This window comes from Ipomoea nil, unplaced genomic scaffold (genome assembly GCF_001879475.1).
Source record: "Ipomoea nil cultivar Tokyo-kokei standard unplaced genomic scaffold, Asagao_1.1 scaffold1034, whole genome shotgun sequence".
Classification (NCBI taxonomy): domain Eukaryota; kingdom Viridiplantae; phylum Streptophyta; class Magnoliopsida; order Solanales; family Convolvulaceae; genus Ipomoea; species Ipomoea nil.
The window spans coordinates 535,846-550,692 of record NW_017617462.1 but is presented as its reverse complement, the minus strand read 5'-3'; the positions used below and the strand labels follow the sequence as shown (position 1 = coordinate 550,692).

Sequence of the window (14,847 nt, the reverse complement as noted above, 5' to 3'; positions counted from 1 at the left end):
GGCACAACTCAAGAAGCACAAGGTACAACCTTTTAACTTAAGTGACTAGTCAAAATCTAGTCCCTCGACTATTAAATTTCATGATGTATAGAAAAAGATTAGCAAGGAAACTTGGATTAATTCTTCAATTAATCCTCGATTAGTGTTTGGATTTACGGGGTGTCACAAAAGATATATTTTTTCAAAAACAAATCCACGTGTTATATAGAAAAAATGCTAAATATAGTATAAAAAAATATATGAATTTAATTCATATTATTTTTCAATTTAGACAGTTGACAGATAATTTAAACAACCATTAAATTTTATACACAAAAGAATGCTAAACCCAATGATGAATTATAAATTTGTTTTAAATTTCGGTAACACAAATTATACTAAAGTGAGACGTACTACTATTCTCTATATATTTTAATAAAATCAATATATATATATATATATATATATATATATTAATCTTAATTATATAGGTTCTATTTGGCCGAGCTTATTTAGGAGCTTATAGCTTATTTTAAGCTACTAATAAGCTATAAGCCCTGTTTGGTAATGTTCTCAAAATAAGCTCCTAGCTTAAAATAAGAGCTTATTTTGAAACGCTATCTTAGGTAGCGTTCCAAAATAAGCTCCTAGCTTTCTAACTTTTTTTTCCATCTTTATCCCTATTATTTTAAAGAAATGACATAATTTACCCTTCCTAATTAAAACTCTTTTCTCTTCTCCTTTATCCGCAACTTCCACCTCAAATATTATTATTATTATTATTATTATTATTATTATTATTATTATTATTATTATTATTATTATTATTATTATTATTATTATTATTATGAGATTTGCGACAATATTGCTACTTCATTATGAGATGCTAGATCATGATTATGCTAATAGTTTTATTTCAAAATGTTAATTTTTTTTAAAGACAAAATGTTAAATTTTAATATGTAAACAAACTAATTTAAATTTTATGAAGATGTCCTTTTTAGTCTTTTTACATTTATCAGCTTATCAAAAAGCTAATTTTACCAAACACTTTCAATCATAACAGCTAGCTTAACAGCTCTTCAGTTTTCAGCTTCGAGCTTATAGCTTTTCAGCTAGGTTTGCCAAACAGAGCCTTATGATATATATAGCTGTATAATCTACCTCCATATTAATACAAAATATATATAAATGAAATTAAAATTAATAATCTAACTCTATTAAATAACAATCATTATTACATGGATCATGATCCACACAACTGTGTCGATCATAAATAAAAAGTACATTTTTTATATACTAAAAGTATATTATTTTTGTATGTAAATTATATTTTTTGAGAGTACATGTCCACCATGCATTTTTTGATCCAAATGCATAGAAAATAATATATGTATTTATATATATACATATATATATATATATATATATATATATATATATATATATATATATATATATAAAGAGTTTCTTCGCAAAATGTCCCTCGAGTATAGCTCATTCTCAATTTTACATTTCGACTTTCAATTGCACCCAATATGGTCCATTGACTTTTAAAAATTACCTCGAATTAGTCCTCCGTTAAGTTTTGCAATAACTTAGCATTAAAATTGGGGGTATTTCCGTCAATTCAACATAGTTTGACCATTTTGTTCATTAACGTGATTAATGGAGTTTTGACTTCATGGAGGAAACCCAGTTTGACCATTTTTTTTCATCAATTGCACCCAATGTTTTGTTCATCAATTTGAGGCTTAATGCTTCTACCAACCCACCAATTCGAAGCTTATGCCTCTAGCAGCGGCGATGGTTTAGGATGGAGACGAAGGCATAGTGATTGAAGGCGAGGGAGTGGCGGTGGCAGCACTGGTCACCGGAGCTGGAGGAGCGGCGGCGACGGCACTGGTCACAGGAGCTGGAGAAGCGGCGGACAACAGTTGAGACTCAAGTTTTCAACAGTTTATTTATGAGCAGTAACTAAAGATTACAGTTGTATCCACAGATCTTTCACCACTACACAAGTATACAACCCCCCACGCATCAACTTAAAGAAGAAATAAACGGTAAAAAACTATACTTTTGACTTTCTTTGTTCATGCTATTGCTAAATTTGCATAAACAGTTGAAGAAAACATACAACTTCAACACACTCTTCCTCTATATCCTCCTGATCAGATCAGTTCCCCTTTCATCATAATCTACAGAAATATACTCTTCAGTTTCATACTCAGTTTCGTTGTCCTCCATACAACAGTTAAAACCATGGGTAATGATCCGGACCCTGCCCTAGGCTCAACCACAGCCTCGGAGTGACCATGCAAAGCCTCCATTGACGTTGACTTGAGAGTTCACAACAGGTGGGCGATCAACAAATTGGCGATGGCGATCAACATCCCTAGCATCTATGACTCCAACGGTGGACTCTGATTGCCCATGCAAGGCCTCGATCGACAGGGAGCGGTGGTCAACGAAATCGAAGTCGCGACGCGGTTGTTCGCAAAACTGGGCGGAGTCGGTTTCTTTCGGCGTGGAAGTCTGCGGATGATCCTGGCATGGAAGAGTATGGGTTGAGATTGGATCTGAAAGGGATGCTGATCGTTAGGTGGAGCGGCATTCCAGAAATGACTCCAAACATCAACTCCTGTAACTACTTCGACAACGACGATGAAGTCACGATGTCGTATTGGACACGGGACTCCTTCCCCAACGACGATTGCGACCGGTACGGCCATTGTGAGCCGTTCGACGTTTGCGAGCACTCAAATGGCGGGAGTGAACACTGAACAGAGCCATTGGGTTGAAGGGATGTGAGGAGCTCTGTTTGAACAACTGATCGTGCACGAGCCAAGAGAGAACATAAACAATCGTTTTGTCATGAAACCGTGTTCACAGGGGCGGAGACACCCCCTACCCCAAGGGGGGCCCTGGCCCCCCCACCCCACCCCCATTTTTAATAAATATATAGGTATATGTTATTATAATAGGGATAAATTACAATTTTGGCTCCCCTCTTAATTTTTTTTTAAAAAAATAATGTATTATGTATATATTAAATGAACTCGAAAGTTACACTTTTCGTCCCTAAGTTATGAGATAATTGTAGAATTCGTCCATAATTGTTGGTCGTGTTCACTTTTCGTCTCTAAACTATAATTGACGTTGCAAATTTCGTCCTTTAAATGACATGTTGTGGTCACTCTTCCTTTCTAAGCTATACTTCGTTCCTAATGTTTTGTTAGTAAAGGGACGAAATTTGCAACATCAATTACGGAGAATATTTTAGGGACAAAAAGTAAGCATGACTAATAATTATGAATTCTTCAATTACCCTATAACTTAGTGGTTAAAAGTGTAATTTATTCTATTTTTTACTATTGTATAATTTTTGTGTTATGTAAAAAAAATTCAAAAGTAACGTTTGACAATCTTAACGATCGTACTCATATAATTATATATTTCATATATTATTGTACATAGTATAATTAAAAATAATTATCAATAATAATTGGCACAATCATATATGGTATATATATAATAATATTGTGTGGTTGGTACTAATATGGACTAAGATAATAAATTTCTTCTATAAATTTGCCCCCCCCCCCCCAACGGTAACCGTGCACCGTTATTTTTTATTTTTATTTTTTTCTTAATTAATTGCGCGAATTTTCTTCTTTATTTTCACATTTCGCAGTTTCACTTCCTCTTCGCGCAAATTTCTTCAACATTTATAAATTATGAATGTGCAATTATACAATTATGAATTTTCTGTTATGAAATTATGAATTTTTTGTTATGAGATTACATAACTATAAATTCATAATCTCATAACAGAAAATTCATAATTTAATAAATATTTTTCTTTTATGCAATTATAAATTTTCTGTTATGAGATTATGAATTTACAGTACATTCATAATCTCATAACAGAAAATTCATAATATGAACAAACGCGCGCCGTTAACGATACATTAACTAATTTTATTTTTTTTCGTAAAAACGACACCATTTGAATCCGTGTTCACCATTCATGGTAAACACGTTTCCAGGGCATAATTTGCGGAACATAAACCACAAAACGCGGAACATAAACCACAAAACACAAGGAAATGACCAAAATACCCAAAACTTAACGCCTGGTTAATGGAAAAGGTAATGGAGAAGACCAATTTTGGGTAATTTTTAAAAGTTAAAGGACCACATTGGCTGCAATTGAAAGTTGGAATGCAAAATTGAGAATGAGCGATAGTCGAGAGAACATTTTGGGGAAAAACTCTATAATAAATTATAATCCATCTACACATGTAGCAATTATAATGATTTAAAAAAAAAAAAAGTCTAGAACAAATCGTCTAGACATTTCCGATTGTTTATCTATCTGTGTCTACTGCTATCTAACGCTCAAATCTTCTCTGTTCAATTCATCTCATTGTCTTCATCATTCATTTTGTCTTCATCATTCATCCTTGTTCTTTCGCTTCTACATCTTAGCTCGTCTGCTCTCTATCTTGCAATCTCGATTACAAAGGTATGTATTCGGCCTCTGTCTTCTACACCTCTGTTGTTAATTATATTTGTAATTCATGCAATTAAGGTTTTCTCGTTATTAATTTGTGTAGTTTGAAGACTAAGAGCAATTCGTATATGAATTTAGAAAGGAAATTAACTACAAATTGTCTTAATCTACAATCTAGGGTTTCTTATTCCATTAAACTAAGGTTTTTTAAATAAAAGTCGATGTACAAGTAATTATTTTTGGAAGAAGAGCATTGTTCCTCTTATATAGAGGAGCTTAAGAGCTCCTCTTTCCAAACACTTTTAATGTGGGACCAAAATGATCCCACATCATTTACAAAGGGGAGCGACTCCCCTTTGTCTTCTTCTTCTTATTTTTTTTTATTTTTTATTTTATTTTGTATATAATTTGTTTGGATTATTATTATTATTATTATTATTATTATTATTATTATTATTATTATTATTATTATTATTATTATTATTATTATATTAATAATAATAATATTATTATTATTATTGTAATTTTATTTTATTATTACATTACTATTACTACATATGGTTTTTATTATACTTGAACAATAATATTGTCAATTATATTATAGAATATAATACCATACATAATATTATCAATTATGCAATGTTACCAATTAATAAATTTTAATTAATTTCTATTTGACATTTTTGTTTATCAAATAAGCTTTACTACAAAAGTTTGAGCGGGAAAAATGAAATAGGAGGATTTTGTTTATATATATATATATATATATATATATATATATAGATTAATAAAATATTATTTGCTTATAAAATTACGCTCCCCAAGGAATTTTTTCATTTATTATGCAGAATTTATTTCCATTATTTTCACAATTATAATGATTTAATTATTCTCAGAATTTGATAATTATTTTTCATTTTTAAGTACATATTGACTTTAATTTGTGGTAAAAATTTATTAAATATTAATTAATTTTTATATAAAATTTTGTTACTAATTAAGTATTATTACATTTTTTTTATCAATTAATTAATATTCATATTAGTTTGGATAGGAAAGATGAAGAGGAGGATTTTACTTTTATTAATAGTATTGTTTATATTTTAGATAGAAAATAGAGATATATGTGTTTCATCATAGGACTTTTTTTTTTTTTTTTTTTTTTTTTGTTTTTTCTTTTGGTTCATAGAGTATTTCTTTCATTTCGTAAGGATTTATTGAGAATAAAAATGTATTGGAGTAATTAGATACAGTGTTAACTTATACAATATTTTTTTTTTCAATTTTGCTCTTTTCAATATATTTGATTGACTTATTTTATAAGTGAGTAAGCATGAAAAGAATCTATATAATATGGAAAGATTTTATTTTTTTGCAACACTTGAAAAATTGCTCATAGGAAGACGAAGAAATTTTGTTATTAGTTGTTGATTAAATGCAATGTTTTTTTCTGTTTCCCCTTTGTCATCCGTTGCAATTTCGAAGAGGCATTTCCTCAATCGCTTGCAAAGCATATATGTTTCTTCACACCATACAAAGATTGATAAAGTAAAAAAGATGTTGAAATGAAGTAAGTCAAAGAGTGTAGTGATTGTTCATGGCTTCAATGTCAAAACCCCTTAGCTTGGCCGAAGACTCCACCCTCCCTTTCAGTGTATGAATCTCTCTCAGCCTGCACATTATTCACATTTCAATTGTCTCAGAGACTAAAACAATCAAGAATTGCAACTCACCAAACAACAAATAATGGAAACAACCAAGAATTGCAACTCACCAAACAACAAATAATGGAAGTGAAAGAAGACACAATGTTGCAGAAGGCGCTAGATGCTAATTGGGCGCTTAGACGGTCGAGTAATTATATATTAAAAGAAAACGTAGTGGTTGTGAACTATTAACTAGATATGTTAGTTAGACTGTTTATTGAGAACTTGACTCGAGTAATATAATATGGAAGAGGAACAAGTGAGGCTAGCAACAACGACCAGGCGACTCAACAACTCAATACTGACTTGATTGAGTTGGGCGCTAAGTTGGATGTCGACTCGACCAAATTGGACACTTAATTGACTGACCGACTAAAAGTTATCTAGAGCTAAAATCTTTTCGATCTATAAGCGCCCAGCCTTTAGGCTGCCGCTTAGACCTATTTTTACAACAGTGAAAATAAGAGGTGAAAAAGGAACCTTGCAATCTCAGCGCGCTTTCTGGCTTCTTCTGCAATAAGGCTGATTTCCTTGAACGTGGTGCGGTCTGAAAACAATTTGGTCTCCCCTCCATCAAGCCCATGCAGTGTTCTCTGCTCAGCAGCCCACGCCGCCTCTCGAACTTCTCTTCCAAAGTCCTTTGTGCTCGAGAATGCAGTCTGCAGATCAAATGCAATATAATTATCAGATGAGATGTGGTTCTAAACAATCATCAACTTTAAAATTTTAGCTTTAAGACTCACTCTTTTGTTCACTACTAGCCCCCAGGCTCTCCCACTCAGTGCATATCGGACAGCGAGTTTGATAGGATCAAGAAGCATGTAAGTGACAATGTTGTACAACCAGATCACACCAGTCCAACCCCATCCTATGTTTCTGATCCCTGCAAAACCCCAATCTGCAGTTGCTGATATAACAGTTGCAATCTGCAAAACAGGCGTTACTTCATTATTGTCTTCACTTGAGTTCGATCATTTATTGTTGGGTGGATGTCAATAAAGGGCTAAGTCCATCAATTGGTGGCTAGGGGATTGTTAGGCAGAGGCCTAAAGGGCCTTCTCTCTAGCGGGGAATTGTTGGGCGAAAGCCGGTAAAAGGCCAAGTCCAACTATAGCTTTTGGTGGAGTGGTAAGCTCATCCTAACTGTTATATATATATATATATATATATATATATATATATATATATATATATTGGATCAAATGCGGACAGGACTTTCCATGCAGATTGCACCATTAGGTGTCGCAAATTATGCCGTGCAATCGTGTGCCCCATGCATGGTGCACACGGTTGCAAAAACGGCGTCGTTTTGATTAAAAAGACACGTCCGACTTTAAAAAAAAAAATCAGTTTCGATTGCCGTTAACGGTGTTATGTTGTGCATAATTTGAACTATATATCCAGAATTAATGAACTATATATCCAGAATTAATGAACTATATAATTCAAATTATGCACAACATAACTCCGTTAACGACAATCAAAACTGAATTTATTTTTTTAAAGTCGGACGTTAAAACGATCTCGTTTTTGCAACCGTGTGTACCATGCATGGTGCGCACGGTTGCACAGCATAACGCTCCCATAAATGCATCATATAGTGACTAGAATAAAATGCACAAATGTACCACACCTAATAATGCATTTCCGAACACTTTATAATGCATTTATGCATATCTAATGGTGAGTGATTGCAATGGAACCTAACCCTACATATATATGGTGCAAGTATATATAGGCGGTTAGGTCTTATTATATATACCAGCTGAGCAATGATGAAGGCTGTAACAAGGAGAAGACCAGGTCGTTCTGTGAAAGAAAAGCCCCTAGAGCGAGTCACAAAAATTAAGGCCTGGCTAATGGTGCTGACTTGAAGATACAGAGCAGATGCCAAATGTTCTTTAAGCTTCTTGGCTACATCCTCATCATTTTCCATATCAAAATGGTGCCTATTGAAATCCTGCACACCAAAAGCTTTCTGCAAAAAAAAAAAAAAAGAATCAAAGATAGATAATGTTGCGCCGAAGCCTGTAACGGGCCAAGTTCAACAATTGATGGGTAGAGGATTATTGGGCGGAGGCCGGTTACGGGTCAAGTCCAGCAATTGGTGGGTAAGAGATTGTTGAGCGGAGGCTGGTAAAGGGACAAGTCCAGCGCCCGTAATGACAGTTTAAGGAAATAAAGTTAGTTGCTCCTTTACTACGAGCTATAACTTTTGGCATAATGGTAAAGGATTGATCCTAACAGATATATACCCAAAATGCTAGCTGCAGGAACAAATTGCAGTATATATATATATATATATATATATATATATATATATATTGAGAGATGAAATGAGATGCATTATATTGCCAATTACCTCAAAGAAATTAGTTTCATATGCAAGCCAGAAGAATATGACAGTCATTAAAGCCATATAGGCACCTAGAACAATCCCAGTGGTGAAGATCTCGCTCAGCTTCCAACTGTCTGGAACTGGAGAAGGTTTCACCCTATCTTTCGATATTGTCATGATTGTACCTATAAAACAAGCAAGTCGGTCCTTCAGATACCAAATCGAAGCATGCCCTCCGTCTCAACTAAGCTGATAGTTGGATTGCACATTTATGTTTATATATTATATGCTCAACAAACAGCGCCACGCAATAGAACCCGTGACACAACTTCTAAACGATCGATCACTAACCATCGTTGAGGATTGCAATGACAAGAACCATAAAAGGGGGGAAATCAAATTTCCAAAACACAGTCAGCAGCATGAATCCTAGCTGCATACATGAAAGAGTTGATATATATTATGTTATAAACCTTACGAGACCGGTATATATTACCAAAATCTCACATTACTTACAACAATACGGATAGTGATGGACACAGCATATATCTGCAGAAATTAAAGCGACAATGTTATTTTAGGAGATCACGAAATTCAGAGGTTACCAGAATTGCGGTTTCTTGTTTTTAGTTACCGTGTAGTTTTTCATTCTTTGGAAGATTGCCCTGCTGGTTAAGACTGCACTGATGATGACACTTAAACCGGGCTCGGTTAGGACTATGTCAGACGCGCTACGAGCAGCGTCAGTAGAATCTGCGACCGCGATACCAATGTCTGCAATCTTTAAGGCCGGGGCATCGTTTACACCATCACCCGTCATTCCACAAATGTGTTTTCGAGCCTGTAGCTTCTTCACAATCTCGTACTTATGCTCTGCAGATAGATAGGGGAGTTAGGATTATTATCATCATATCGAGCTGCTTGCACTAATTCGTGAACAAATTTAGAAAACGTACCGGGAAAAACACCAGCAAATCCATCGGCCTTCTCGATCAGTTCATCCACTGGCAGAGTTGCAACTGCCTCGTCCTTTGTTTGCCCGAGCAACGAAGACGAAGGGTACATATTCGTGCCCATTCCGAGCCTTCGTCCCGTTTCCTTAGCAATCGCCAATTGGTCACCTGTGATCATCTTGACACTTACACCAAGATCAAGCGCACGACTGATGGTTTCAGCACTGTCGTGGCGAGGAGGATCAAAAAGCGGGAGAAGGCCAACGAACTCCCACGGGCCACCTGGGCTCTCTTTCGTGCCCTCGGGTACTGCCTACAGATTGAAGAATAGCGTAAATATTTACTAATAACACCCGGGGCACCCTATCCAAGAACAACGATTAGTTCATCTATTTGAGCTACCTGGTAAGCAACTCCAAGAGAACGCAGCCCACGTTCCGCAAATCTGTCAATAATAGTGTGCACCTTGCGCTCGATTTCTTTCTTATTATGAGCTAGATTAAGAATCTGTTGAGAGCATGAAAAGTCGAAAACAAAGTTAGCAATGGCGACAATAGCAAATGAAATGTTGTTCCTAAATTAGACTCACTACCTGCTCGGGTGCCCCCTTGCTTACTCGGTGCATTTTCCCGGCTTTATCAGTGTATGTCAGAGCGGTCCTTTTGTCGGTTGGATTGAATGGGAGGAAGTGAACTTCGGTGATCCCAGCTCGAGCCTTAAACAACCAACAATCATCAATCGAAATGAACTAACCTTCGACCCAAAAACTCACAAAAAATTTTGGTTTCTTAAATACCTCCTTGGGATCTGAGAGCATTGAAACGATAGCAGCATCAATGGCATCTTGATTTTCTAGCCTCGACGCCATTGCAGCATACAATACCACCGTATCTTTGTCGATATTTTTGGGAAAAACCTGAAAAAACAAAAACAGTGAGCCTTGACCTTTATGTTCATTTTCCTCTAAAATATACGGTTTTGACAGAACAAAAACAAAATCAAAGGTCTTAATAACCTCAATCAAGTTCTTATCAACACTAAGCTTGTTGAGTGTGAGAGTGCCAGTTTTATCACTGCACAGCACATCCATCCCGGCCATCTCCTCGATGGCAGTCATTCTCTTTGTTATGGCACCCTGCATAATGATGGCCCGGGCCGCTTAGTTAAACCTTCTTCGCTTGTGATCAAAAGCAAGAATTGCGGTTTTGAATCTACTGACCTGTTGTGATAAACGGTGAGAGCCTATAGCCATGGTGACAGAAAGAACGGTTGGCATGGCAATTGGAATGCCACCAATTAGCAAAACGAGTAGATTATCAATCCCGGTTCGATAGCCTCTTTCTTGAATCCCATATATTGCAATAATTTCTATAACCATCCCGATGGCAATCGAGCAAATGCAGAAGTTTCCTATGGAAGTCAGAACCTGACAGACAACACATGAAACATAATTTGAATCCTTAACAACAATATATTCTGTCGAATTCTTGGAGGTTTAAGAGAGAAACCTGCTGGAAATGCCCAACATGTGTTGTGTTTTCAACAAGATGAGCTGCCTTTCCAAAGAAAGTATGAACTCCAGTTGCAATAACAACTGCTTCGATTTCACCTTGCTTACAGGTTGAACCTGAGTAAACACCATCACCGGGATTCTTGGTTACAGGAAGGGATTCTCCGGTGAGAGCAGACTGCAAAAAGAGTTGAAACGTTAAACAAAAGCACAAGATTAATCTAATGCACAGACTCCTCCTCCTCTTCAGTTCATATCTAAAGTTGTTGCACAGAGGCCGGTAAAAGGCCAAGGCCAAGTCCAGCACCATGTGGCTAGGGGATTGTTAGGCAGAGGCCAATGAAGGACCAAGTCTAGTACTCGCCCACCAATTCCTACTCGAACCCGTGACTTGTTCGGATCAGGTGTTTACCACTACGCCAAAAACTATAACTCATAGCGAAAGCACAACGCGCTTGATCCTAACAAGTGGTATCAGAACTAGGTAACGGATTCGAGTCTTAGCAAGAGCAAAAACTGTGCAGTTAAGACTGACATGTGCTGGGAGGGCCCGAGGGGAAATTATTGGGCAAAGGCCGATAAAGGGTCAAATCCAACAATTGGTGGTTATACTGATTGTTGGGTGGAGACGGGTGAAGGGTCAAGTCCAGAATCCTACCTCTTGAAAATGTGACAGTATATAAGAAAATAAAGTTACGCCTTCGCCATAAACTATAGCTTTTGGTGTAATGGTAAGCGTTTGATCCTAACAATAGTTATATTTACCTGATCAATCTTTAGTGGATCGCCTTCCAGGAGACGAGCATCGGCTGGAATAATGTCTCCTAATTTGATACTAACGATATCACCAGGAACCAACATCGAAGCATCTTCCTCACTCCATTTTCCATCTCGCAAGACCTGGAAATAGTAACTCGAGACTCAAAAACTTCTCCATCAAGAGCATAAAGTAAAAAAGTGCTAAACTTGAAAGGTGCTGATAATGAGATTTCACAAGGAATTGAAGAAATAAAACCTTGGCTTTTGGAGCTAAACGAGCCATAAGAGCGGCAGCAGCATTGCCAGCATTGTTTTCCTCGATAAAACTAATGGTGGAGTTGATAATAAGCAATGCTATGATCCCTGCAAAGTCATAAACATCTGGACCCTTCCCCTGCACGCATTATATTCTCGAATTACATTGTCAAATTCAGAACAAAAGGAGAATCAATGGACTAATGAAACTAGTAAGAAAATGAGCATCCAAACATATATCCTTACCCCTCCGTTGGCCAATGCAATAGACATTATAGCCGCTGCTTCCATCACCCATGAAAGCGGGTTCCACATAAACCCCAAAAACTTGAGTATTTTGTTCTCCTGGGGGTGGAAAAACAGCATACTATAAGTAAACAAACAGAAAGACTAAAGGCATAGAAAAATTGTTGGGCGGAGGCCAGTAAATGTCAAGTCTAGCACCCGGTGGCTGGGGAACTGTTCGGCAGAGGAGCCAAGTCCAACACCCAACTTCTCGAAAATGTATAGCAGTATAAGGAAATAAAGTTATGTCTTCGTTATTAGCTATACCTTTTGGCATAAGTGGTAAACCCTTATCCTAACAAGTGGTAGCCAAAGATGAAGGAATGTCCAAATTATTAAAGAATCTCCTAACCTTTTTCTCTTCGAGTTTATTGTATCCAAACATAGCCACCCGCTCTTGAACAGCATCTGCACTCAAACCTTCTCTTGTACATTTAAGATGATCAAACACTTCCTCTAGAGGTATGTTTTCCTGCACAACCCGAAATTCTAGTCTCAGCTATTGCAACATTGGGTCCTTAAAGACCATTCTTTATCATGGATTCATGGACACACACACATATATTTGTTTGTTCAGTCTTTTTGGGGGCAGGGGTAAACCTCGCCTTGTGACCCTAACCAGTAAAAGACCACAAAGAGGTAAACCAGCCTAGGTTACCTATAGCTGACCAGCTCAAACCAAGGGACAAGAATTCAAACTCGTGACCTTGTGGTTGCAAGTGTGAATCTCTTGTCATCTTGGCTAGGGTGACCCCATATATTTGTTTGTTCATCCCTTTTGAGGGGTGTGGGTAAACCTTGCCTTGTACCCTAGTCGGCAAAGGACCACAAAAAGGTAAACCAATCTAGGGTACCCATAGCTGACCGGCTCAGGGGGCAAGAATTCAAACTCGTGACCTTGTGGTTGCAAGTGTGAATCTCTTGTCATCTTGGTTGGGGTGACCCATATATTTGTTTGTTCAGCCCTTTTGGGGGGTGTGGGTAAACCTTGCCTTGTACCTTAGTCGGCAAAGGACCACTAAAAGGTAAACCAGTCTAGGTTATCCATAGCTGACCGGCTCAAACCAAGGGGGCAAGAATTCGAACCCGTAACCTTGTGCTTACAAGTGCGGATCTCTTGCCATCTTGGCTGGGGTGAACCCCAACACACACATATATATAGGAAGTAGATCGAGTGAAATGTGGATTTCTCCCAATCAGAAGGACTCTACTATAAATAAACACTACGACATACCAGATCAACAGCTTCCTTGATAACAGCAGTGAGAGCAATAGACTTATCATCATCTGCCATGGCTCCTTATTCTTCACCCTCAAATTTCTTCTAGATAATCTGCAACTTCATATAAATGGTTTAGCAACGTAATTACCCTTACTTACACAAACATAGAAATTGTTAAACCGATTTTCATAGAGCATGCCAAAATGCAAGCTAGTAGCTATTATGCATGCATTATCGAGTAGTATTTAATTTCTACCCGGCCGTATGATGATCCTATCAAGTTGTATGATGAAGCATTCAATGTTAGTTGAAGAGGACAGGGTACTACAAGAACAAAGCACAAATTATGACAAGTATATATAGGCATGTGGAATGTGGCGATATGAGCATAGGAGAAAACAACAGATCAAAACAAAAGGGAAATGGAAAGAAAGAGAATATAATGCTCCAAATGTAGACAGAGGGTTGGTGAATATTTTGAGGAATTGAAATAGCCGGCAATGATCATACATATGTATATTATTAAGCTGTGTAGATTGTAGAGTGAAGGACAAAGGCTTAGTTGCCGCCATTGGATACAACGAACAAGTACATACATAGTTGTACGGGCTTATATGTATTGTATACCCCATTGTTAGTTTATCAACACTACTTGTGTTTTCCTATCATTCCCATATGTACCTTGCCCTTGCCACTTTATTGTCCGTCTTCTAAATCCCATTTTTTAGTGTCCATTTCAAAATCAATTTAATTTTGTATTATACGTTTTACATAAGAAAAACTCATATTTAGAGCATCCTCAATAGTTGTAATTTTTGAAGAATTTTTGCAGGTGTGATTAGAAAAGAGAGATAGGAGAGGAGAAAAAAAAAAAATCTTAACAAAAAAAAAAAAAAAAAGAACTTTTACTCGCCTGCGGTTGTCATTTCTCCACGCACAAACAAACGGTTGTCATTTCTCCACGCAGGCCTTACATGCTCAGTCCAAAAACTTCTCCCTCCTCACCCTATTTCCCCCACATAAGTCTTGTTTTCTCAAAAACCACACCAAGATGCATTGATGGAGATGCTCTAAGAGTCCGAAGGAAAATTATACAAACCAGCTATTTTTTATTTTACTTTTCCCATAGTGATCCTTGAGCTACAAAGTAGAGATTATGAGATGGGAGCGGAGTCTCAAGCGACTATGTTCATTATACCATGAATCATAGTCTACCTTACAAAATAAACTATTGACATAAGATTCATTTTTAGCATGATAAAAGTTCACTTTTAATACATAATGTTTATTTTTTAAAAGGTTTATTTTTTATGTACTAAAAATT

At 36.5% G+C, this 14,847-nt stretch overlaps 1 protein-coding gene across 1 annotated transcript; it reads right to left on the bottom strand.

The window, feature by feature from the left end:
• Positions 1-5,893: 5,893 nt before the first annotated feature.
• On the bottom strand, positions 5,894-13,698 carry LOC109180790 (plasma membrane ATPase 1-like). Its single transcript, XM_019330490.1, has 20 exons — positions 13,536-13,698; positions 12,654-12,773; positions 12,263-12,361; positions 12,018-12,155; positions 11,768-11,902; positions 11,001-11,180; positions 10,712-10,918; positions 10,508-10,627; positions 10,289-10,408; positions 10,085-10,207; positions 9,895-9,999; positions 9,496-9,805; positions 9,174-9,412; positions 9,056-9,088; positions 8,891-8,972; positions 8,564-8,724; positions 7,964-8,179; positions 6,945-7,127; positions 6,682-6,860; positions 5,894-6,167 (listed from the first exon to the last, which is right to left on the bottom strand). The coding sequence occupies exons 1-20, from the start codon at positions 13,593-13,595 to the stop codon at positions 6,071-6,073; spliced, it is 2,907 nt and encodes a 968-aa protein (XP_019186035.1). The 5' UTR covers positions 13,596-13,698; the 3' UTR covers positions 5,894-6,070.
• Between the last annotated feature and the right edge of the window lie 1,149 nt (positions 13,699-14,847).